At 34.5% G+C, this 25,175-nt stretch overlaps 6 protein-coding genes, 1 long non-coding RNA gene and 1 pseudogene across 7 annotated transcripts; 5 read left to right on the top strand and 3 right to left on the bottom strand.

The window, feature by feature from the left end:
• Positions 1-1,330: 1,330 nt before the first annotated feature.
• LOC106441508 (ctenidin-3) lies at positions 1,331-1,888 on the bottom strand. Its single transcript, XM_013883316.2, has one exon. It carries the CDS (start codon positions 1,886-1,888, stop codon positions 1,331-1,333), a length of 558 nt encoding a protein of 185 aa, XP_013738770.2.
• A 1,026-nt stretch (positions 1,889-2,914) lies between these two features.
• Positions 2,915-4,603, top strand: LOC106449185 (F-box/kelch-repeat protein At3g04660-like). The gene has a single exon (XM_048734942.1). The coding sequence runs from the start codon at positions 3,344-3,346 to the stop codon at positions 4,514-4,516; it is 1,173 nt and encodes a 390-aa protein (XP_048590899.1). The 5' UTR covers positions 2,915-3,343; the 3' UTR covers positions 4,517-4,603.
• Positions 4,604-8,123: 3,520 nt separating this feature from the next.
• LOC106443163 (F-box/kelch-repeat protein At3g04660-like) lies at positions 8,124-10,484 on the top strand. Its single transcript, XM_013884755.3, has one exon. It carries the CDS (start codon positions 9,217-9,219, stop codon positions 10,363-10,365), a length of 1,149 nt encoding a protein of 382 aa, XP_013740209.2. The 5' UTR covers positions 8,124-9,216; the 3' UTR covers positions 10,366-10,484.
• Positions 10,485-11,456: 972 nt separating this feature from the next.
• Positions 11,457-12,491, bottom strand: LOC125579241. The gene is made up of 2 exons (XR_007317235.1): positions 12,029-12,491; positions 11,457-11,708 (listed from the first exon to the last, which is right to left on the bottom strand). It is a non-coding gene; the product is annotated as an uncharacterized LOC125579241 (long non-coding RNA).
• A 2,539-nt stretch (positions 12,492-15,030) lies between these two features.
• Positions 15,031-16,210, top strand: LOC106443161 (annotated as a pseudogene).
• Positions 16,211-17,647: 1,437 nt separating this feature from the next.
• On the top strand, positions 17,648-18,600 carry LOC106447897 (F-box/kelch-repeat protein At3g04660-like). The gene has a single exon (XM_013889846.2). It carries the CDS (start codon positions 17,725-17,727, stop codon positions 18,598-18,600), a length of 876 nt encoding a protein of 291 aa, XP_013745300.2. The 5' UTR covers positions 17,648-17,724.
• A 501-nt stretch (positions 18,601-19,101) lies between these two features.
• On the top strand, positions 19,102-22,173 carry LOC106445267 (putative ankyrin repeat protein RF_0381). The gene is made up of 9 exons (XM_048764567.1): positions 19,102-19,295; positions 19,943-20,005; positions 20,090-20,392; positions 20,473-20,612; positions 20,805-20,891; positions 20,968-21,408; positions 21,490-21,660; positions 21,736-21,815; positions 21,905-22,173. Exons 1-9 carry the CDS (start codon positions 19,262-19,264, stop codon positions 21,963-21,965), a joined length of 1,380 nt encoding a protein of 459 aa, XP_048620524.1. The 5' UTR covers positions 19,102-19,261; the 3' UTR covers positions 21,966-22,173.
• Positions 22,174-22,543: 370 nt separating this feature from the next.
• On the bottom strand, positions 22,544-24,757 carry LOC106445266 (auxin-responsive protein IAA16). Its single transcript, XM_013886779.3, has 5 exons — positions 24,356-24,757; positions 23,517-23,788; positions 23,265-23,400; positions 23,114-23,175; positions 22,544-23,028 (listed from the first exon to the last, which is right to left on the bottom strand). Exons 1-5 carry the CDS (start codon positions 24,556-24,558, stop codon positions 22,991-22,993), a joined length of 711 nt encoding a protein of 236 aa, XP_013742233.2. The 5' UTR covers positions 24,559-24,757; the 3' UTR covers positions 22,544-22,990.
• Between the last annotated feature and the right edge of the window lie 418 nt (positions 24,758-25,175).

The raw sequence follows: 25,175 nt of genomic DNA, 5'->3' as shown, positions 1-25,175 counted from the left end.
TCTTTTAAAATTTTAAACAGAGTAACGAGGGAAAAAAAGTATGATGTGACAAGGTAGCTTATGTTCCAAGTATCTTTCTAGCTTCCTTTGACTCGGCCAAAACTCATCCTTTCTTGGAGAAAAAGCTTCAGCGTCGCAGTCAGCTCTTTGTCTCGTGAAGAGAGACAGCCATTAACCGGACGACACAGCGCAGGAGCAGTTCAGAACAAAAATGATCCCAAGAAACAAGAACACTGATTAATGCTGTCCACGAAAGCCCTTGTTCGAGATCTAGCAATGGTAAAACTGGATTAAAACCAGTAAACGAGTCCTTGGAAGAAGCTTGTGAGTGAGGCTTGATGATTGATGCTTTCTTGCGTTCACTCTCAAACTAACTTTGATAGATGTCACCGGAGAGACTTTAAAATTTAGAAACAAAGACTCTTTGTTTGTTTTTTTTTTTGGGTTATTTCCGGTATATCCTTGGTTCACAATGTAATCGTCTTTCTCAGTTTTAGTAGTAACGTAAAACTTTTTATGTTGGTTGTTGAAGAACTCCTTATGTTGAAATTTGTATATAACGAGTGTTGTTGTATTAATCAACCCAAAGTATTTACGGATTGAAAGAGGTTGAGAAAAATCTTAGTTAAGATCTTATTATGCCTTTTCTTAAAGGGCAATTGTAAATAATAGCACCTTTTGAAGTTTATGTCTCAAAAATAGCACTAGAAGGAGAAAGTCACAAAAATGACATTCATTAAAGGGTAAAATATCTATAATACCCTTGGTTTAAAATTAAATAAACAAACTAAAATAAATAAAAATAAAAATAAAATAAAAATAAAAATAAAAAAAAATAAAATTTTTTTTATAGTTTCAGATTATATGTTTTCAGATTCGAAATTTTTATAATTTTAAAAAAAAAAAAAAATTTCAAATTTTTTTTTATTTTTTTCAGATTTTATTTTTATAATTTAAAAATACTTTTTGAAACTGTTTTTAAAATTTTTATTTTTTATTTTATTATTTATTATTTATAAAATTTTAAACCCTAATTCCAAAACCCCACCCCTTAACTCTAAACCCTAAAGTTTGGATTAATTAACCCTAGGGGTATAAGTGTACATTACCTTTTTAATGAAACCTATTTTTGTGACTTTGAGCCTTGAGTGCTACTTTGGGAACAAAAACTTGGTTTAGTGCTATTCTAGTCTTTTTCTCTTTCTTAAATCAATGATTTTAAAACAACTAGCTCCGAACAAAATTCTAATAAACCCAAAGAGCAAACCAGTAGAAATAAATACCAGCATCAAACATTTAACCTAAACCGGTAATATCAAACAAAGAAACCCTAAAAACCCAAAACTAAACCGAGTAAAGTCGATAAACCAAGTAGAACGCTAACACTTTTCCGGTCGCCGCTTGAACGGTTACCACCATGGTGATGAAATCCACCACCTACTCCAAAACCTGGATACACTCCTCGTCCTCCTCCACCAGAGCTGCGTCCACCACCTACTCCAAAACCTGGATACACTCCTCGTCCTCCTCCACCAGAGCTGCGTCCACCACCTACTCCAAAACCTGGATACACTCCTCGTCCTCCTCCACCAGAGCTGCGTCCACCTCCACGTCCACCTCCGCCACGTCCACCTCCGCCACCTCCGCCACCTCCGCCGTGTCCACCTCCGCCACCTCCTTTCTTAACAACGACAGCTAGTTCCGCTGCTTTGTCAGCAAAAGCGTTACCGTCATGTTTCGACTCAACTGACTGGACCGGAAGATTGACATGGCTTGGATCAGCGGTGGCTAAACGTGTAGTAGATCGTGAGGTGGCTTGAAAAAAGTAGTGCTGGAGATGGAGAAAAAATAGAAAGTATAGAAGCAAAGAAGCTTTCATAGAACTCATAATTGCCTTCGCTCTTCTTCTGGTCTCAGAGTTCCTTCTTAATTTATACCCCAATTGTTTTGAATATATAAGGGAAATGGGAGGAAATTTTCCATTTATTAGAATATTTGGTAGGGTATTTCCCTTTTTAGATATAAGAAAATTTAGTAGAAAAGGAAAACGGATTTTTTGAAAAGTATTTTAATCATTATATTTATTAAAAATTTTCTAAAACAAAAAATTTCCTCAATCGAAATTTCCTTTTAATTTTTGTCATTCTTCTATTTTAATTTGCAGAGTTCTTCAAAAACTCTGAACAAGAATTTGCAATAAGTTTACATGATATATTACGTCCTCTTGCTTGCAGTTATATGCTGGACACTTTCCTGGTTTAACACCAGTGGAATTAAGGATCTGAAGAAGCTAATGCATATCAGCTATGTCCACTCTTACTTGATTAAGAAGCCAGAGATATTCAGCTTCCCATTTACATTCTTCGTTCGTGGGTCAACAATGACCGGTTTGAGATGCTACGTGAAACAGACAATAGAAACAAGCAACTTAATGCCAGTTCAAAAAAAAAAATGCAACTTAATTTGTCGGGTTATATGAAAGTTTTCTGCAATAAAACAAAGAAATAACAATTTTTTTTTCAGTTGTATACTCTTTTATACAATTGTCATTACTCATAAGAGCATTATTATCGCTCAAAACCTATCCGATTTTCTTAAATCATTTTCTCAAAAAAACAACAACCAATAAAATATTAAACCATTGGCAAATGAGGAAAGTTTCTTATAGGAGAGATACCATTTCTCATTTCTTTATATTTTTACATTTTCAATTATTTAATCTCTAGAAACTTTATTATATACTGACACTAAAATGGTTTAAGGGTATTTTCATTCAAATAATATAGAAAGAGTATTTTTGTTACATTTCAAAATATTATGTTTATAATTTACAAATCTATAAAATATTAACACATCAAGGATTTGGTGTTGTAGACACATAAATAGTGGTAGCATAGTAGTAAAAAAAGAATTTAGGATAAAATACATATTCGTTGATTCTAGATTTCATTTCTGTTTAAAACTAAATTCCATTTGATTAGTCATACAAAATTAAACTTTAGTTACCTAATAAAGAAAAGCATATTCAAATTTCTAGTCGATTTGGACCTTTAGAGAAATAGTTGGGTCTCGGTCATACCTTTTAACTTTGTTTGACTCATTTAAAAAAACAAGTTTGAATTACTAGTCGGTTTCGACTTTTAGAGAATTACTTGGGTTTCGGCCCATACTATTTCGAAACTTTGCTTGTCTCATTTAGAAAAACAAGTTAGAATTCTTAGTCGGCTGGATCTTGGCCCAGACATCTACAAGTATATAAAAAATTCATATCTAGGTTTAAGAAAAAAAGACATTAGATTTAAGAGTCAAAAGAATCAAACAGTGAGAGGCGGAGTTGAAAACAATGATGAAAAGGGTCAAGAGGTCTAAGAAACGAGACGAAAGGAATGTAAAGGATCCGTTTAAGAAGCTTCCTAATGACCTGAACGTAGAGATTCTCATGAAAATGCCGCCGAGATCCATAGCCAGGCTCCGTTTCGCTTCTAAACACTTGTCATCGATAATCCTTGACAAAGAGTTCACCAAGTTGTACATGACTCGATCTTCGACTCAGCCGCGTCATCTTATCTCAGTACACCGTGGCGGCAGCAACATGCAGATGCAGGGCTTTCACTCCTTGTCTCAAGACCATGCGTCGTTTTCGAACCATGACAAGGTTAGCTATAAACTAGATCCGTATCTACCGTATGAATTTACTCCACCTGTTCGCGGCTTGATCTGCGGTCGGAAGGGTACCAAGATGATTGTCGGAAACCCTAGCACGGGTCAGTTCGTATCGTTACCTAAAGTCAAAACAAGGAGGCAAGAAATATTATCTGTTTTTGGATATGATCCAGTTAATGATGTGTACAAAGTGTTGTGCATGACGGTGGTAACTAAACGTAGTAACATGTCTCGTGGTGGTGGTGATGTTGTGCCATGGGAGGATATTATGTCGGAGGAGCATCAGGTGATCACTGTAGGAGCTAAACAAAAATGGAGAATGGTCGAGTGTAAGCATCCACATCGTCATTATTCTGGACATCAAGGGATATGCAGGGATGGGGTTATGTATTATTTAGCGTCTTACAAACAAAAACGATCTCTAATGAGCTTTGATCTGAGTTCTGAAGACTTTAATGTTACTAAGCTACCTGAGGATCAGATGCTTCAACAGTATGGTTCTCTGACGAATCACACTGGAAAGATAACCATATCAAGTCATGCATATAACAGCAACCTTGACCTATGGGTTCTGGAAGATGCCAACAAAGAAGTATGGACAAAAGTTGCTGCTGTGATTCCTCCTGTCTCAGATTTACTTGGATGGTTGCATACGATCCTGTTCAGGTTCTGGGGTATACTTCGTACTGGGGAGATGATATTCGCACCGCTTTTATCCCGTAACCCTTTCTTTTTTATTTGTTACGATCCCAAGGACAAAAAGGTCAGAGAAATTGCGATTAATGGAATTGGAGATGACTCTGATACTATCCAAGTATTTTTCGATCATGTAGAGAGTTGTATGATTCTGTGAAAGGTATGTTAATCATTATTACTGTAATTGTGATAAAACAATGTATTCAGTCTTTTCGTCAATTACTTTGGATATGCTTGTGGATTATATATGTAATTGTATGAGTTACTTAAGTTTTTGTTTTGTGTGGAGCTAACAAACTTCGGTTTGGCTTTTTTTTAGTTATTGTGTGTGATAAAGAGTTTTGTATTGGCTTCTTTATCATTTTGGTTGCCTTTTGAGTTTTGTTACTTGATGAAGAAGCAAAACACATTGATGTAGGTAAGCTTTGCAAAGCTGATTACAGTATCAGTTTCCATTGGAGAGATCATTAAGTTTTATCTAAGTTCCATATAGTAGTTCGTATATAGTTTAAAACTTTTCCTTATTATTGGAATTGAGATATCTTATTCAAACCATTTGATCATGTCGAGAGTCATGTTTCTGTGAAAGGGAGTTATTGCTAGTTCTTTTGGTGTTGCCTTCTTAACTTTCTCTCTTTTCCAAGTTTCATTTTAGTTCCGTCGGATAGTATCATTGGAACTGATTTAACAAATTTATTTACGTCTTTAATTTTCATCAATGGCTATGCTTATGGAATATTCAAATGCAAGTATGACTTGATTAGAATAAGCTTTGATTTTTGTAACAAGCTTCGGTTGTGGTTCCTCCTGTGACAGATATACTTGGTACTGGGGAGATGATATTCACACCGATCGCACCCCATAACCGTTCTTTGTTATTTGTTACGATCCCAAGGATAACAAAGTCAGAGACATTGTGATTAATGGAATTGGAGATGACTCTGATACTATCCAAGTCTTTTTCGATCATGTAAAGAGTTGTATGGTTCTGTGAAAGGTATGTGAATGATCCTTATTATTACTGTAATTGTGACATCTGATAAAACAATGTATTCAGTCTTTTCGTCAATTACTTTGTATATGCTTGTGGATTTTATATATATATATATATATATACACACGCAAGTATGAAAGTTTTGGTTTTGTGTGGAGCTAACAAGCTTCGGTTTTCTTTTTTAATTTATATTTTGACAGATCTTCATATCATCATCAGTTGTTGTAATGAAAACTTACTCTAGCTTACAAGATCGTTTTTGATTAAAGTGAATTCAGTTTCCACTTGAGACTCACCTTCTTCAGGCCAGTTTAGCATCCAACTTTATTGTTAGCCGAGAAGATTTTAATTCCACACAGAAGCGACTTTTCTGTTAATTTGTTTTTTCTAAGAAGTTTACCTAGCAAATTCCCAAATATTAAACACCATATTGCAAAGAAATACTTGAATCAATACTATTAAAACAGAAGACCCTTTTTTGAGGTGCCTTCCTGTTTTGAAAATAATTACAATATACTGCCACTCACTTTATCTAAACATATGCTTTTAATTAAATTTAGTATTTTCCTAATTCTTTTTATTTATACCAATATTAATAAAGGAACACGTTAATTTGGCATAACTAAAAGCTATCCATGAGTTTAGCAATCTGTTACAAGAGATCACGGCAGATTTAGATTTCAATTTTCAAGGATGATTTCTAATATACTATAAAGGTGATGAGGCATATTTTTTTTTGACCGAGTATTTCTGAGTGTTTAACGAAGATGAAGATGACGTTTTGCTTGAGGTCGTGTTCTGGTAAATCAAAGGAGGTTTCAAGAAGGTTCGCATAGTTCCGCGATAAACTTCCTCCTCCATTACTCAAAGGTACTTTTACGGAGTTTTGCTTGAGGTTTCTATTCACAGGGTTCGAGATACTTTGATAATCAGTTCTTTGGTTTAACTGTGGGGGCTGATGGTGATTTTCGACATTCAATATTCAACAACTTGATCCAATCATAGAATATACGAATAATTTAGTAGACATAAATTGAAAACTAACGTTCATGAACTAAAAATTATTTCTTCCCATAAGATGTTCTGGATCGAACAAATATGTACTTTTACCATTATCTACCAAGCACGGGAAAGCATAATGAGACACTAAACCCAGAAAAATATTCCGATCATTTACCATATATTTTACTAAATAGTTATCTTACATCGTATTGTTATTTTTACATTATGAAAGGATATTGCAAAACTTTATTCCTTTTTATAGACATAATAAAATATCAATAAATAATTTGAACAATATATGGATCTTTTTTTTTGTAATCAAAACAAAATATGAATCTATAACTACCCAGTCCCTACTTAGACTCCAAATATAAACCATGTTAACAAATATTACAAAATAACTTATCTATAAAATTATTCCACGATTTGGTTTTATTTATTAAATATAATAATTAATTTAAACAACATATCGATCTATAATAAAAAGATAGCTACCCAATCCCTTTTTAGACTAAAAAAATATTAACCATGTTAACAAATATTCCAAAACTTAGCTATCTATAAAACCTTTTCTTTTTGAACAAAACTATCTATAAAACTATTCCAAGAATTTATTTTTTGAACAAAAATATCTATAATATCCTTTGTTTCATATATTTTTTTTATTCAGTTATGTTTAGTTTATGTTTAGTTTGTTCCAAATCTTCTATTTCCTATATATGCTGTGAAAACAAAAATTCGGTTTGTAAATCTAACCGAATACAGTAGAACCTCTATTCATTAATAATGTTGAGAATTTAAAATTTTATTAATTTATAGAAATATTAATTTACGGAAGGTTCTTTATTTAGATTTTTTTTTATTTTAAGGTATATTTATAAGATAAGAATAATATTTGATTTTAGTGTAAAGACATTAATTGTTATTTTTTAAAAATTTGACATTTATATTAATTTATTATATTATATTGTGTATATAATATATATTGTATAACTTTTTTTTGAACACATATTGTATATAACTTAAATGTGGTTTTAGATATAATATTACTAAATTTCACCAAAAAATATTAAGTGTTAAGAAAATATAAAGATAATTCCATTGTGAACATAAAATAAACAATATAATAATAAGTTCTTACTTATATAAAATATGTATACACATAAATTATTAATTTATATTTTTAAAGGGACTTTATATTTACATAGGATTTACTTAAAAATTATTATATTATTATTTTATCGATTTGTATCAAATTTTGAACCGACCCAAGTTGGGACCAGCAAAATTTATTAATTTATAGAGATTATTAATTTATCGAATATTAACTTATAGAGGTTATATTGTATATAGCAACTAATATATATCATAATCAGGGTTGCCAACTAATATATGATCCATTTGACCCTCGATCAAGCAAATTCTTAAAGTTGTTACTTTACAAAAAAAAAATATATATATATATATATATATAATATCTTCATTTTCCTATATTCATTTTATACAATAAATATTAGTTTGTTCAAAAACTTCTATTTTCTATATACACTCGGATGATCGGATCACATAAAGGAAATATTACTCATTCTTATTTATCGAAAATTCTATAATAACAGATCGGTGGATAATAATGAAGATTAATATCAAATCCATTTCTAACGTTTTACAAATAATTTATTTAATTTTCTATAATATTCAAAATATATGAGAAGTCTTTTTAGCTTTTTAGAAATATTTTTAGATTTTTTTGGGGTTTTACCGGGTCAACACGTGTTGAATCACAGGTTAATGACGAGTTTTTCGGTTTTTACCAAGTTTTATCGAGTTTTTAATTAACGGATTTGTTCATTAAATCTGAACCGGATTATATACGAGTAATCGGGTTTATCGATTTCACCGTAGATTACCGGGTTTATCGGTTCGACCGCGAGTTTGGGGTCAAAAATTAACACTTAACAAAGCTAAAAATTACACTTCTCATGATTATTTTTCATATATTTTAAAATATTGAATAAGAAATTAATGTCTAATCACAAAATATAGTTTTCTTCAAAATCCAAAAATTTAACACACAAAAAATTAAAATAAATAATGTACACAAGTTTAACAAGAATGGATATCCAGTTTATAAATTATTACATTATTATTTCCAACCAAAAAATAATCCCGCGCTTTAAAAGCGCGGGTCAAAATCTAGTTTATTATATTAAAACAGAAGTACAAAATAATAATTACCTATTTAAAATTAATTTTTTACATCTTATTTTTTTTTAATTTGATCACTTCATTTTTTATCTTTTCCAAATAATTCGACATCATTTACTATAAAAATACAAAACTACATATTTTAAGTATTTTATTACATTTTTACATTTTTTTTATTTTTCTAAACTAGTTCATTAATTATATTTAGCATAATAATTCGACGTCAATTTCACACTTAATGAAATTGTTCTATTAATGACAAGATTTCAACTGGTTAACAAATTTTTTTTCGTGTACATAATCATTTAGATATATGCATTCAGATAGATACACGTTCGGATACATATCATATTGATTTTTTAGATTTGAAATTAAACTTCGTTCGCATATTTTAAATATCCAGAAGGGGTTCGAATCAGATTTTTCCGAGTCCGGTTAAATTCGTAAGAACCTAAAAATATCTAAATAACCGATATTTATATATTTAAAATGTCATTAAACAATTTGTAAAAAAAATAAATTAATCCAGCACAGGCGTGCGAATCACCTCTAGGCTCTAGTACAAATTAAAGGGGAAAATTGGAAATTTGGAATGGCCGTGAAGATATATATTAGGGTTTCGTTTTGTTTTGGTCAAAAGATAGAATCATCGAACCATGAAAAGAGCTAGGAGGAAGAAGACGATCGAGATCAATCAGCAATGTCTAACGAAGAAAGAAGATGAAAACGATCCGTTTTGGATTATTCCACTAGATCTGATCGTAGAGATTCTCCTGAAAGTTCCGACCAAATCTGTAGCCAGTCTTGTCTTCGTTTCAAAAAAATGGTTATCCTTAATACGCAGCAAAGATTTTATCAACCTGTACCTGGCTCGATCTTCACCACGGATTCTTTTAGCAGTCTTCGGCACTAACGTGGAAGAGCAGTTCTTACAAACCTGCTCTCAGGTTGATCCATCTTCTGATCGTCATAGGTTAAACATAACTCCACATAAGGACCATGTGGCTGCTTTTTCTCCACCAATCCGCGGCTTGTTCTGCCGTCTAATGGATTTGAAAGTGATAATTTCAAACCCTAGCACGGGCCAGTTCTTAACGTTACCTAGAGTCAAAACTACAAGAAGAGGTATAATATCCTTTTTTGGGTATGATCCAGTGAATGATGTATACAAAGTGTTATGCATGACGATACTACAAGGTCGTCAAAGACGTGGATCAAAAGTTGTGTCGGAGGAGCATCAAGTATACACTCTAGGAGCCCAACGAAAATGGAGAATGATTGAATGTAAGCATCCTCATCTTCCTCATCCTTGTGCTATTACTAAAGGGATATGCATAAATGGGATACTGTATTATTATGCTTGGATAAAAAACGAAGCATCCTTGATAAGCTTCGATCTGATATCTGAAGAGTTTAATGCCATTAAGTTACCTGAGGATATCCCATGTGTAGTGAACTACACTGGAAAGGTAGCTATAACGAGTTGGCCTACCCGTAACGGTGAAGTTCACTTATGGATTCTAGAAGATGCCAATAAACAAGAATGGTCAAAAGTTTCAATTGTTGTTCCTTCTTGGGTAGATTTAATAGACATTCATCATGGATACAGATTCAGGGGTACACTTAGTACTGGCGAGCTTATATTTTCACCTTGGACCCTTCCCATTAACCCGTTATATTTCATCAGTTACAATCTCAAGGAAAACATTGCCAAGAAAGTTGTGGTTGAAGAACTTGAAGAACCCGATGCTTCTCGCGAAGTCTATTTTGATCATGTAGAGAGTCCTATGTTCTGTCAAATGTAAGTTAATCCTTTTGATGTTGCCTTTCATTTTGATCATGTGTTGGACTTGGCTGTTTTACATTTGATTTTCTTATTTACTTTACATTTGAATAAAAACAATATTTTGTGCTTTTATTTGGAGCTTTCGTTTCTTAAAGAATGAGTTAATTGAATATTTGAAAATGAAACAGAATGTTACATGAAGATGTCCGACTTGTAAAAGAGTTTTGTAATTACAGTGGAATGATAGCTTTGACGAGTCAGTCCGATAACAACTAACAATTTATAATCATTTTGGTGACCTTTAACCTTGCGTTGTTCCCATTTGTTCTAACATCTTTTTTTGGTCGAGCTGTTAAAAGTGAGGGTTTTATTTGCAAATCTCCTAACTCTCTACTTTTACATTTTTTCAGTTATTTAATCACTATAAACTCAAGAGTTGATAACGGTTTGGGACACTTTTTTATCTTTTTTAACACATTCAGACACAACTTGCTGGAGGGACACTTTCTCTCATGACACATCACATTATAGACTATACTGCCCCTCGCTGGCTGAACCGAACCATCCTTAGAGTTTTATTAATTTTTAATTCTGACTGGTTTGTGGGGACCAAACATAATATAAATTAGATTCCTGGGGAGCCGTTGGATGTCAATAGATCTAAGGGTGATGAGCTTTTGTGTGTAAAAGAAGTAGATTTTAATAATAAATTCATGGTTTCGCTGCTTTTTTGAAACTGGAACGAGCTACAGCTAGGAGGAGAAAGGTAAAATTTTGTGGACGGGTTTTTGAAAGAACATACTCATTTTCATCTAAAATTTGAAAATAATGTATCATATTTTTTTTTTATGGACGAGTTCATATCAAACATTTAAAGAGTTTTATTAATCCATATATTTTTTTAGCTTTTTCTAAACCTACAATTTATATGTATGAAGTTTTTTTTGTGTACAAGGAGTTCGATCCAAAAAAAAGTATTGTGGACAAGGTTCCATGGACAAGTACATTTACTCGTGGACGGAAAAATACATGTTTGATTTGTGGATACAATAGAAAATACAACTACAAACACAGTGGAGTCGCTAGAACTTGAAGATTATCCAAAAATTGTACCTTTCGAAGCATTTAAATGGTTTTGGGGAGTTCACTTTTCAATATCCTTATTCCTAGAGAGTGCTTTCAAAGCATTTGAAGATAAAGAGCAGAGGGAGTTCACGTCTTCGTGTTCGAAAGAGCAGAGCCTTCTAAGTTCACTCGGGTTTGGATGAAAGGAGCCATGTCCGTCTAGACACCAAGACAACTCCAGCCACCAGTAACCACCGCCCATGTTCTCTTCAGAACAGAAAAAGTCGTTCCACCGCTCTAACCTCCAAACAAAAACCCAGAAAAGATGAAAAAATGTTCAGACCAAAATTTTAATCTTTTAGTTCTAAACCTAAAATTCTCCGACGAAGACTCAAACTTTGACCCTTTAAACAGCAAGCGTACTTTGCATCTGAACAACCTTTATCTACCTAGGTTGTTGAATTTTAGAATGACCCAGAAAAAAAAACAAATTAATCGATTAAATGTTTATTGACAGAGTAAAAATGTGGACATGGATGTATATAAAACGTGGACATGGACACAATTGATCAAACCAAAATGTGGACATGTATATAAAACGTGGACATGGACAAAACCTCCTGCTGCGATTTGCGAGGGGTTGGTTCCTCAGAAGTCTTGGATTTATTCTCTTTCTTATTTGGCTTCAATTTCGTCATGGTTTGTTTGAAGATATCAAAAGGGTTTTCTGAGAATTATCGGGAAGCGGAGAAAGATGGGTAGAAAGTTGGAGAGGGAATCATGGAAACAAAACAAGCATAAAAAAATATGGGTTCATGGTGTGATTCAACGAACGATGAAGGAAGAATGGAAGAGATTCGAAATTAGGGTTGGGAATTTGGGAAAGGGAAAGTAGATCTGAGTTTTGAAATCAGGAATGGAGAGAGAATATGTGACTCGTGACTTTTCAATAATAAGAAATAGTCTTTTCTCTTTAATTAATTAGATGAGATAGTTGGTCTAATTTGAGGGCATGAAGGACAATACACATCCATAAAGTGCCTGACCAGCAGAATGTGTCTATATGTGTAATTCATAAGTCATAATGTGTCTTAGAATGTAAAAATTTCTAAACTCAATTACATACTGCCACTAAAGATGGCTTCAGAATTTCCATTCACATAATAAGCAAGGGGTATTTTCCTGTTAAATTTTCAAATATGATGTTTTATTTACAGATCTATTAAATATTAACACATCAGGAATTGGTATTGAGTTCAAAGTTATATGTACGTTTGGTAGTCTAATGGTAAAAGAAGAATTTGGGATAAGACATACATTCGTTGGTTGTAGATAATTCATTTCTATTAGAAACTAAATTATCATTTGATTAACTATCTATAATAATAAAGTTGAAGAGAAACTCTCCACAAGCAGCCACCTCAGCACTTGCTATTCCAAAATTTGACACGTGTCACTCTTTTAATTAAGCTGTTAGAAAACATTCACGGTGCCTCTTCGGATCTCATGAACTCTGATCAATGCAAGTTTAATTGCTTCAGTTTTTGTCTCTGTTCTACATTAATCAAGCCATTAACATCGCTCCCACCACTCATCCCACTCATCCCACTCTCTCCCATCATATATATCCAAGAATAAAACTCTATGACTCTCCATCATATGGCTTATCTCCTTCTAAACGTTCCTTTCATTTTGAATCCCTCTTCTATCGAAACACTTTCCTATGTTTGTGTTCAAATCCACGATGGGAGGCGAATGGTATTCTTTGAAGCTTATTCAGATGATAAAGCTTATGCTACAGCTCTTCAGGAAGTTGAAGAAATGGCTGATGGTATGTCTTCATGATAGTATAGATAAAATTAACTGACAACAATACATATATACTAATATATTTGATTTTCTGCAAAACTCTTAAACATACAACATTTTATACAATAGTAAGTATTTATGTACCTTCTAAAACAAAACAAAACATTGAAACTATTAGCCTTAGTTAAAATATATTGTAACTATCACATTTTAAATAAAAATATGTAGCTACAATTTGAAACAAATATAGTTAAAGAAAAAATTGAAAAAATCACTAAAATACAAAATAATATAAATATAAACAAAAAAACACTAATCCTTAGTGTTCAAAAACACAAAGAAATAACAGATATAAAACCCATATTTGAATATATATGTGTGTAAACATATCCAGAAAAAAAAATCAAATTACTAATTTATAGTAATAAATGAGAATTCTATTCACTTTTCTTTTTATCACGTCAGCTTGGTACTAAGCGCAGCATATCATTTTTCTTTTTTTTTCTTCTAATTTTTCACTTTCAGCACAAATGGACAAGTATAATGTGTTCAAATATATTTTTGGGCTTTATTACAAATTAATGTTCTCCATAACCGTTGTTTTCTAACTATCAACTCATTTGCCTCTACTGTTGTAACTGGTGGTAAAAATATTATGGTCGGTCAGTTCATTTTCACTAATTAAAATGGACAGTATGATAAGAATGTTTGACAGAAAATCAAAACCAAAAAACTTTGATATAGCAATGATAGTAATACAATTCGCTTTCAAAAAATGATAGTAAAACAATTTAAGCAAAAAAAAACTATAGTAAAACGATAAACTTACAAAATCTATAAACGTTTTCGGTCTCTATCTCTCTCCTCTCTTCTCAAGAACCAAACCAGACCAGAAGGTCAGGTTGTGATCGTAGAACATGACACTAACAACAACTTAGAAGCCTCTAAAAATGATGCTTCATGGACTGACGTTGTCGTCACTTCGGCACCATGACCCTTCAATTTTTCTCTAATGATCCACTTAACACACTGGATAATCACACATTCATAATGGATCAATATATGGAACGGCATTAAAAAACTTTACATGAAGTTTGAGTTTAAAAACTCAATTGTTACCTCACTACTCTACAAACAACTAAGTATACAATGTTACGCCACCAAACAAGATTACCAATAGAGGTGACCACTACTATTATTATAAGCACTATGTTTGTCTATTTCATTTTAAGCCGGTTTCACTTTCATACGTTAGAATATAATTCACAACAGAATAACTATTATGTACTGCACAAATATAATTTAATACATGATTTACATCTCTTTTTAATAAAAAATTTTCATTGCTATTTTATGAAAACAATTCGTCTATTTAACGGTTTCCAAAATTTTAGTTTTGTTATGTCCTACATGAAAATTTTCTCAGAAACAAAAAAAAATTTATTTAGTAAATTATACAACAAACAAACAAAAGAATTCACAAATTTATATAATCCAGATGTCAAACAATCCGCGCGTAGCGCGGACAAACCACTAGTGTGAAATAAAACTTTATAACTTACCTCATTAAAAAAAAACTTGTTCTAATTACTAGTCGGTTTTGATCTTTACAGAATTATTTGGGTCTCGGCCCATAAATATCCAAAACTTTTACTTGCTTCATTTAGAAATTCGAATTACTAGTCAGTTTCGGCCTTTAGAAAATTATTTGGATCTCGGCCCAGACATCTAAGAGTATATATAAAAGATATATCTAGGTTAAAGAAAGATATTAGGGTTAAGAGCCAAAAGAATCAAACAGTGAGAGGCGGAGTTGAAAAGAGTCATGAAAAGGGTCAAGAGGTCTGAGAAACCAGACGAAAGGAAATGTAAACGATCCGTTTAAGAAGCTTCCAAATGACATGAACGTAGTGATTCTCATGAAACTGCCGCCGGGATCCATAGCCAGGCTCCATTTCGCTTCTAAACACTTGTCATCGATAATCCTCGACAAAAAGTTCACCGAGTTGTACATGACTCGATCTTCAACTCAGTCGCGTCATCTTGTCTCAGTGCACGGTGGCCGCGAGTACGTGAAGATGCAGCGCTTTCACTCCATCTCTCAAGAGTATCCGTTGTCTTCTAATCATGACAAGGTTAGTTGTAAACTGGATCCGTATGGACCGTATCTAACGTATGAATTTACTCCACCTGTTCGCGGCTTGATCTGCGGTCGGAACGGTACCAAGGTGAAGGTCGGAAACCCTAGCACGGGTCAGTTCGTATTTTTACCTAGAGTCAAAACGATTAAGAAAAACATATTATCTGTTTTTGGATATGATCCAGTTAATGATGTGTACAAAGTGTTGTGCATGACGGTGGTATCTAAACGTAGTAACATATCTCGTGGTGTTGCACCTTGTGATGCTATGTCGGAGGAGCATCAAGTGATCACTGTAGGAGCTAAACAAAAATGGAGAATGATCGAGTGTAAGTATCCACATCGTCATTATTCTGGAAGTCAAGGGATATGCAGAGATGGGGTTATGTATTATTTAGCTTCTTACAAAGAAAAAAGTTCTCTAATGAGCTTTGATCTGAGTTCTGAACACTTTAATGTTACTAAGCTACCCGAAGATGATACGCTTCAACAGTGTGGTGAGCTGGTGAATCACGCTGGAAAGATAACCATAGCGACTCTACAATGTTTCGGACCAGTTGACCTATGGGTTCTGGAAGATGTCAACAAAGAAATATGGTTAAAAGCTGTTGTCGTGATGCCTCCTCTGGCAGATAGATTTGGACTGTCATATAAGTTCGCATTCAGGGGTATACTTGGTAATGGGGAGATGATATTAACACCGATTACAACCCCTAACCCGTTTTTCTTTCTTTGTTACAATCCGGAGGGGGGGGAATTCAGAAAAATTGTGATTGATGATATTGTACATTACTCTGATGATACTATCCAAGTCTTTTTCGATCATGCAGAGAGTTATATGGTTCTGTGAAAGATGTAATTGTGACATTTGTTAAAACAGTTTATTCAGTCTTTTCATAAATATACAGTTTGGTTTTTGTTCCTCTATAATCTAGTATAGTAGTATACAAGATCGTTCTAGTTTTTTGTAAGTAGCCGTTCTACTTGAACTGTAAAAGTCAATACGTAAAAGCGTTGTGATGTAGATAAAGCAAAATCTTGGACATGGCGTGCTCTCCTCCACCTGCGGTACTTGGCCTCTCGATTCTTAAGGGCTCAGGTTGGCAATGGTCGACTGATCAGCTTCTGGTGGGATATTTGGACACCTTTCGGTAAACTGATTGAATACTTCGGACCTGATGGTCCTCGAGAGCTGTCTATCCCTATTCAGGCCTCCATCTCCGCTGCTTGCAACTCTGAGGGGTGGCTCGTACGCGGGGCAAGGTCGCCTGCTGCTGAGACGCTTCAGATTTTCCTTACCACGATTCCACTTCCCTCCCTTGTGAGTGAAAATGACTCCTTCGTTTGGCATGTTAACGACACTGCTCTAGAAAGGTTCTCGGTCAAACGAACTTGGGAAGTCCTGCGTCACAGAGCTCCAACACAACCTTGGTCCTCTTAGATCTGGTTCAAAGGTGCGATACCCCGCCATTCCTTCAATATGTGGCTAGCTCAGCTTGACAGGCTACCCACAAGAGCTCGTCTATCCCAATGGAGCACCAACATCCCATCATCTTGCTGCCTCTGTAATATCTATACAGAAGACAGAGACCATCTCTTCTTTCGCTGTGAATGGAGTGCTGATCTCTGGAACATCTGTCTGTGCAGATTGGGATACTCCTTTGCGGGGTTCCACACGTGGTTAGCTTTCTCCGAATGGCTTAGCCTGCGTGACATAATTGTTCCTAGGTTACTCAAGCATCTAGTGGCCTCTGCAACTATCTACTCAATTTGGTCTGAAAGGAACAAGCGCTATCATGATAACATATCATCGTCTCCAACAACCATCTTCAAACTACTAGACCGTTTCATTAGAGATGCAATTCTGTCCAAGAGGAATCAAAAACAGAGCTGCGGACTAATGCAACACTGGCTTTCTAGGGAGTGAAATTCTTGCTCTTCCTCTCATATGCTTTACCTTGTTTTTATTATTTTTGCCAAGGTAAACCATAGTATGAAACAACCGATTGTAATAATTTACAAACTCTACCCATTTTAATGGAATTCACATTTTGGCAAAAAAAAAAAAAAGCGTTGTGATGAAAACTTAATCTAGCATACAAGACCATTCTTGATTAAAGGGAATTCAGTTTCCACTTGAGACTCACCTTCTTCAGGCCATTTTACGTCCAATTTTATTTTATTTTGTCGTAAAGATTTTCATTGCACCAAAAAAAATTTTTTTTTTATTAATTTTTGTAAAAAGAGGCTCACCTTGCAATTTCCCATATATTAAACACCCCATTGTAAAGCAATACTTGAATACAAAGGAGGGAATTAGAATGGCCGTGAAAATTGAGGGTTGTATTTGCAAATCTCCTAACTATGTACAAAGATATATACCAGGGCTTCATTTTTGTTCTCGTCAAAGATAGAACCATGAAAAAAGCGAGGAGGAAGGAGACGACCGGGACCAATCAACAATGTCTTACGATGAAACAAGATGAAAAAGATCCGTTTTCAATCATTCCTCTCAATCTGATCGTAGAGATTCTCATGAAAATTCCGACCAAATTTGTAGCCAGCCTAGTCTTGGTTTCAAAAAAATGGCTATCAATAATCCGTCGCAAAGATTTTATCAACCTGTACATGTCTCGATCCTCGAATCGGACGCGTCTTCTCTTCACAATCTTCCGCATGCACGGGAGAGAGCAGTTCTTACAAACCTGCTCCCAGGTTGATCCATCTTCTAATGATCATCGTCATAGGTTAAACATAACTCAACACCGTATGCATGTGTATGCTTTTTCTCCACCCATCCGCGGCTTGATCTGCCGTCAAATGGATTCTAAAGTGGTGATTGCAAACCCTAGCACGGGCCAGCTCTTAACGTTACCTAGAGTCAAAACTATTAGAAGAGGTGTATTATCCTTTTTAGGGTATGATCCAATGAATGATCTGTATAAAGTCTTGTGCATGACGGTACTAGGAGGTCATCAAGGAGGTCATCAAAGACGTTCACAAGTTGTGTCAGAGGAGCATCAAGTTTACACTCTAGGAGGAGGTCAACAAAAATGGAGAATGATTGAATGTGAGCATCCTCATCTTCCTCCTCCTACCTCTTGTGTACCTGCTAAATGTATATGCATAAATGGGATACTATATTATTTAGGGGGGGGAGGGGAGAATTACACAGAGGAATCTCTAAGATCTTGTTTAGCCAAAGAATCTGCTTTTTCATTGTTCTTGCGAGAAATATGAAAAAAAAATGATAAAATTAAAAATATCTTTGACAATACCTACAATTTTCTTCGACTGATGTTTGTCGTTGATTGCTCCCATGAGCGTTGAGCTGTCGGAGCAAACCCATAGCTTTGAGAGCTTCATTGTTGCCGCCATGCAGAGGCCCGATCGGACTGCTAGTGCTTCTACGATTAGTGAGGAGTAGCTATCAACCTTGTATATACATATTGCTGCATACATTTATATAAAGAAACAAAATTCCTCTTATAACTCATGCCCAGTGGAATATACAATTGTAACGTTGCTTTCTCTCGGAGTCCAAAATTCGATATTTGGAGCTAATTATGCATCTAACGTTGAACGTTCAGAGGATACGAAAAGAGATTGGTGTATTTAGTACAAAACAAGCACTCAGGGGGTATTTAGTACAAATAATACTATTTGGGTATGTTTTGTAATAATTAATATAGTGTGAGGGTATAACATTCAAATTTATTGGAAGATAAAAAAATCACCTCTCGAATCTTCTTTAAAACCTAGAAAGCCTACTAGCTTCTTCAGATTCCTGATAATCAGACACGAACTCTCGTTTCGCCGACCCGGAACTAACTCCGACACAACAAAGTCACTACAAAGTTTCACTAACTCGTCAGAGAAACAAGCTTATTAGTTGTCTGCCATGGCTGCTCCTGATGCTTCTACTGCTCTTGCAGGTCTGCTCTCTTCCTGCTTCTATACAAAGATGAATCAATCTCTTTCCTTTGAATGCGTAGAGATTCCTTTATGGGTTGTCATACTTCTCTTTAGTTGAATTGATCTGATGAATAAAGTTCTATTTTTTAATTGGCTCTGTTTTGGCTCTCTTCTATGTGTTAGAAAGATGTATCAATCTCTTCTCATTGAATGCATAGAGATTCCTTGATGGGTTTTGATACTTCTCTTTAGTTGAATTGATCTGATGAATAAAGTTCACTTTTTTAATTTGCTCTGTTTTAGCTCCTCCTCTGCCTTCTTCTATGTATTAGAAAGATATATCAATCTCTTTCCTTTGAATGCATAGAGATTCCTTGATGGGTTTTGATACTTCTCTTTAGTTGAATTGAGCTGATGAATAAAGTTCACTTTTTTAATTTGCTCTGTTTTGGCTCTCTTCCTTATGTGTGAGAAAGATGCATCAACCTCTTTTCTATGAATGCATCTAGATTCCTTGATGGGTTTTGATACTTCTCTTTACTTGAATTAATCTGATTAATAAAGCTCACTTTTTTTTTTAAATTGGCTCTGTTTTGGGGTATTGAAGAGTTTACAAATTGTTAGTTTTGAATCTCTAACTTCTTGTTCTTTGGATTGTTACTTTCAGCGAGGGAGAAAGTTCAGCAGTTTCTAAATGCAGCTATTACTGGAAACCTTGAGTTCCTCAAGAGTGAGTTTCGTTAATCAATCAACATACCCTTATGTTATTACATTGCATCTCTTTATCTCTGATATACCTTCCTTCTCCAAGCAGATGTTGCTAATCAGCTAGATGAAGGCAAAGGACTAAAGCAAACTGTGGAGAGTGTCAAAGACGCAAACAAACGTGGCGCGCTTCACTTCGCCGCAAGGGAAGGACAAACTGAGATATGCAGATATCTCTTGGAAGAGCTGAAACTCGACGCCAACACAAAAGATGAAGCTGGGGATACTCCACTTGTTCATGCTGCGAGGCAAGGACAGATTGATACGGCTAAGTATCTTTTAGACCACGGTGCTGATCCTAACATCGCAAGTGAGCTAGGAGCTACTGCATTGCATCATGCTGCTGGAACAGGTTGGTTTGTTGATTACTACATTGTTCATTTTTCCTTCTACTTTCTCAGGTCACCAAGTGCTGTGTTTGCTTATCACTAGGGAACATTGAGTTGGTTAAGGAACTGCTTTCTAGAGGTGTACCAGTTGATTCTCAAAGCGAGTCTGGCACGCCGTTAATATGGGCTGCTGGCCATGACCAGAAAGATGCGGTGGAAGTCTTGTTAGAGCACAATGCCAATGTAAACTCTTGTGTATATATATTTTTCAATGTTCTAAAAATGGCTAGGTGGTGGTTAGGCGTCTTATAGAGGATTATTGTTTAGGCGGGCACCTAGGCCGATTTTTTTAACACTAATATATTTAGTTTAATTCCATCAAATCTGTAGTTTCCAATGAACATTAAAATTTGTTTTCTTATAATGATTTTGCAGCCAAACGCTGAGACAGAAGATAATGTCACGCCACTGTTATCTGCAGTGGCAGCTGGTTCTGTGGCATGCTTAGAGCTTTTGGTCAAGGTTTGAGATGTTTATTATTTGTAGTCTTGTTATACATCTTAGAGATCAAGCTTGGTTCTTATTTTGTTAATTACAGGCAGGTGCCAAGGCCAATGTGTTTGCTGGTGGTGCAACTCCGTTGCACATTGCTGCTGATATTGGAGATCTTGAGTTAATCAACTGTTTACTCAAAGCTGGAGCTGATCCTAATCAGAAAGACGAGGAAGGCAATAGGGCATTAGAAGTTGCAGCTTTGAGAGAGAACAGGAAGATTGTTGAGACTCTCTTCCCCTTGACAACAAAACCTGAATCTGTTTCGGAGTGGACAGTAGATGGAGTTCTTGCTCACATGGAATCAAACAAAGCCCAAGAGGAGAATAACTCAGACAAGGCCAAATCTGGAGAGAGTGGGATCATCAAGAAAGACCTTCCTGAGGTCTCACCAGAAGCAAAGGCTAAAGCAGCAGAAGCCAAAGCAAGAGGACAAGATGCTTTCCATAGAAAGGATTACCAGATGGCTATTGACGCCTACACACAAGTATTCATTCAACAACTAAAAACTATTTTTCTGAGTCATTTATTTTAAAGTGCATTTTTGTGATGTTTTCTTTGAATCAAGGCTATTGATTTTGACCCTACGGATCATACGTTGTTCTCAAACCGAAGCATCTGCTGGTTGCGGTTAGGACAAGCTGAGCATGCCTTATCTGATGCTAAGGCCTGCAGAGAACTAAAACCTGATTGGCCTAAAGCTTGTTTCAGAGAAGGCGCTGCTCTTCGTTTGCTACAGGTAATTTAAAAAGCCTTTGATTTTTTTTTTAACGTTGAAAGAGTATAGTTCACTGAGTTATCTATGAATCTCCAGAGGTTTGATGAAGCAGCCAATGCTTTTTATGAGGGAGTGTTGCTAAGCCCTGAAAGCAAAGAGCTTATTGATGCTTTCAGGTTTGTTTTGAAAACCCTCATGATGTTTGGTTTTTTTAACCGGTTTGTATCGGTTTATAACTGATGTTTTTTTTCTCTTTGTTCTACAGAGAAGCTGTAGATGCTGGAAGGAAGTTTCATGGCAAGGACAAGATTACAGAAAAATCATAAGATATTCTGAGAGATGTGTCTATTTATTTTAGTATGTGTATGAAGTTTTGGTTTGCTTCTTACCTTGGTGATTTGGTCTTCTCCTTATGGAGTTGTCTATTTCTTACTTAAATGTGCTAAAAACTTCAAAAAAAAAAACTTCAGGAACAAAGTTTTGTTTGTGGTCGGATTTGGTTTCAATTTATAAATTTTAAAACAAGTTAATGCATGTTCTTGGTGTACTAATCCATAGTAATTAAGATCAAATTTATCAAGAAAATAGATGACTAAATTATAAACAAAAATCAAAGTTGTCACCTATTGTTTGTTTGAGGCAATGGATGACAGAGTAAGCATCAATAATGGAGCATGCATATATTAAAGACATTGTTTATTTTATGTGTAATTCATTACAAATATTGTTCCCCAACAACTCTACATTGTCCACATGCTCTGGCCCGTTCCACTATCACACATTACCTTGATCTATTTAAAATCTTTTCATAAATGTTTCACGAAGAAATGGCAAGAACATTAAGTGGAGAAACTATTATATGGAGTACTTGTTAGTTTTACGATCATTTAAAGGGAGTACAATATGGTCCAAAATGATATAATGAGTTTACAGTGCGAGTGTGCGACAAAGGCAAATAATGAAATACACTAAACGTGAATGATAATTTGTCACGTCAAAGTAACACATTAAGATGTCTTAAGTAATGGATACTTACCATATAGACAAATACAAATGCGTAAAAACAAAAAAGTTGTTCAAAACATAGACGCAAGCTAATAAGATATACATATTTATATATGTATATATAATGCATGTAACAAAAAGGGTTTATTTTATAAAATGTAATACACCACAACAATATTATTATTTATTCGAATACCAAAAAATATTATTTATGATACTATACACAAACTCCCTGCTCAGAACTGTAGTTTCGAGCCGGTTTGGCTTTATCTGTTTCAGACATCCAACCGGTTCGAACCGGTCTTTCTTCCTTTTTAGGGAAATCTTAAAATGTCACCAAGAGCTCTCATCTTCTGTTCTTGCACTTTTCCAAAGCCCTTGGAGCTGCAATCAATCAAACTAGATTAACAAACAAGCGCACAAAATTTTATGGTATATATACAGTAAACTTTGGATTAAGAATACTAACCAAGTCCGATTGCTTCTGATCCCTTCATAATTCTTATGCGTTTGCATGAATCAACAAACATCCTAAAAAAAATCCAAATGAAACGTAAATAAATATTTGTTCAATAGCTGCAACAAAAATAAATAAACTATGTAAATTAATTGATACTCACTCCCACGGTACGTCTCCTACAAGCATCCAGTCTCCATCTTTATCTTCATAAGTTGGAACATAATCTGATCCGTTCAAAAGATCGATCAATTTACCCTCATTCACAATATCTTTCATTCCTTGCGGTCCATAGCTGCCTGTAAAAGAGTTTAGAATATATTAAATATAGAGTTTAAGTTTTTAATAAGCATATTATTATATATTTTTAATAGACATATTATAATACATTATATTTTTCTTTTTTAATGTTTACCTATGGTAAAAGAGCTGAACATTTTGCTTAATGCATCGGAGAGATCTTGGTAAGCTTTGTAGAGTTTCAAATCAATTTTTCTTAGGTACGGTGCACCGTCCATGCTAACCTTCACGTAAGCTGCGGTAGCACTAATGGAGGCAGAGGAGGTGGCTCCGTAGCTGCCGGAAGTCTTTTCAGTTGCTTGGACAGCATCTCCGGTGGTTGGCTTTGGGCCTGACATGACGTTCTTCCGGAAAGATCGTACCGGTGGCCATCCCACAACTTGTGCCCTGAAATTCCGTAAATATACTAAATTGTTAATTTCAAACATATTATTCAATGTATTTTATATCAAGATTTGTGAATCATCTAGTTGCTTCAGACGTCTTGGACGTTGGGTGGCTGTAATTATCCAAATATTAATTTAATTTTTATCTTTTTCTCCAATATATAAAGTAAAGATTCCTTATGTTTTGTATTTTTCTTAATTCCTCCCGACCAAAAACCTAAACATGCACTCATCATCCTAGCTACGTAAGGTTATTTATAAATAAAAAATGTAAATAATCTTCGTAAAGCTAATTGAAAACATGGAGCAAAACTAAAGGAAACAAATGAAAAATCACAACCTTATGAGATTTTTTTGCATAATGTTACTCTAGTTAACTTATTCATTCAACGTGTTAAAGCCTATAAGCCAAACCATGACCGGATCGCATAATCTAATTTTATCGAGTCTATCCACAAATATTATATAATATCTCAATACATTTAAGACATCTACTTATAAGTAAAGAGTTGACAATATATATAAAGTAAATATTAATAGAAATAGGGACAGAAATTTAGTTTCTTACTTGGCCGGTGGTTTTACGACCTTCTCCTTCATATTCACTAAATCAAGTTCAGAAACTGAATCCATAGCCGTAGAAGAAAGATTCAATTTGAGATCAACGGTCTCAGAGAATCCTCTTTTGCCGTTGTTTTTCGCAGCCATGCCTCCTCCGTGGTTCTCACCCGGCAGCCCTAACCTCAGCTCCGTTGCCTCAAAATTAATCATCTTGCTTGATAAATGTTTAGTAACGAGTAATAAATTAGGTAATCAGAAAACGAGTAAGAGATCAAAAGATTGTCCTGTTTCTAGGGCTTTTTTAGTTCTTTTGATGTGTTCGTTTTGTAACTAAAACGTTTCAAGATAGAGAGAGAAGGATGTGAAATATGTTGAAAACTACGAAGGGATAAATATTGGATCGTGTGTGGTACAGAATATATATCATTGATGTTTATGATTTGAACGGGTGCTATGCAGCCACGTGAATGCCGGGATTCGTAGGACCGTCAAGGGTGTTGTCGGGAGAGGATGGTGTCATGAGTGGCGTCATCATTACTCAGAATAATTGCGGCCAAGCCAGTCGGCAAAGGCCAAGTTGGCACAGTTTTTCCTTTTTCCGAATATATCCACCAAAAACTAAATAATAAAATTATTATGTATTCAATGCTAAAATATAAATTACTTTAGCTTTTTATCCTTACTAGACGTATTTCTCTGCTTTTTAGTACTTTAATTGAACAGTTTCAATTATATAGGACTATGGCTATGTGGAGTTTCATCTACGTTATTAAAAAATCAATCTTATACTCTTTAACTTCTGTAAAAGAGAACCAATAATATTAACA

This window comes from Brassica napus, chromosome A1, assembly GCF_020379485.1.
Source record: "Brassica napus cultivar Da-Ae chromosome A1, Da-Ae, whole genome shotgun sequence".
Classification (NCBI taxonomy): domain Eukaryota; kingdom Viridiplantae; phylum Streptophyta; class Magnoliopsida; order Brassicales; family Brassicaceae; genus Brassica; species Brassica napus.
This window is presented reverse-complemented; position numbering and strand designations above follow the sequence as displayed.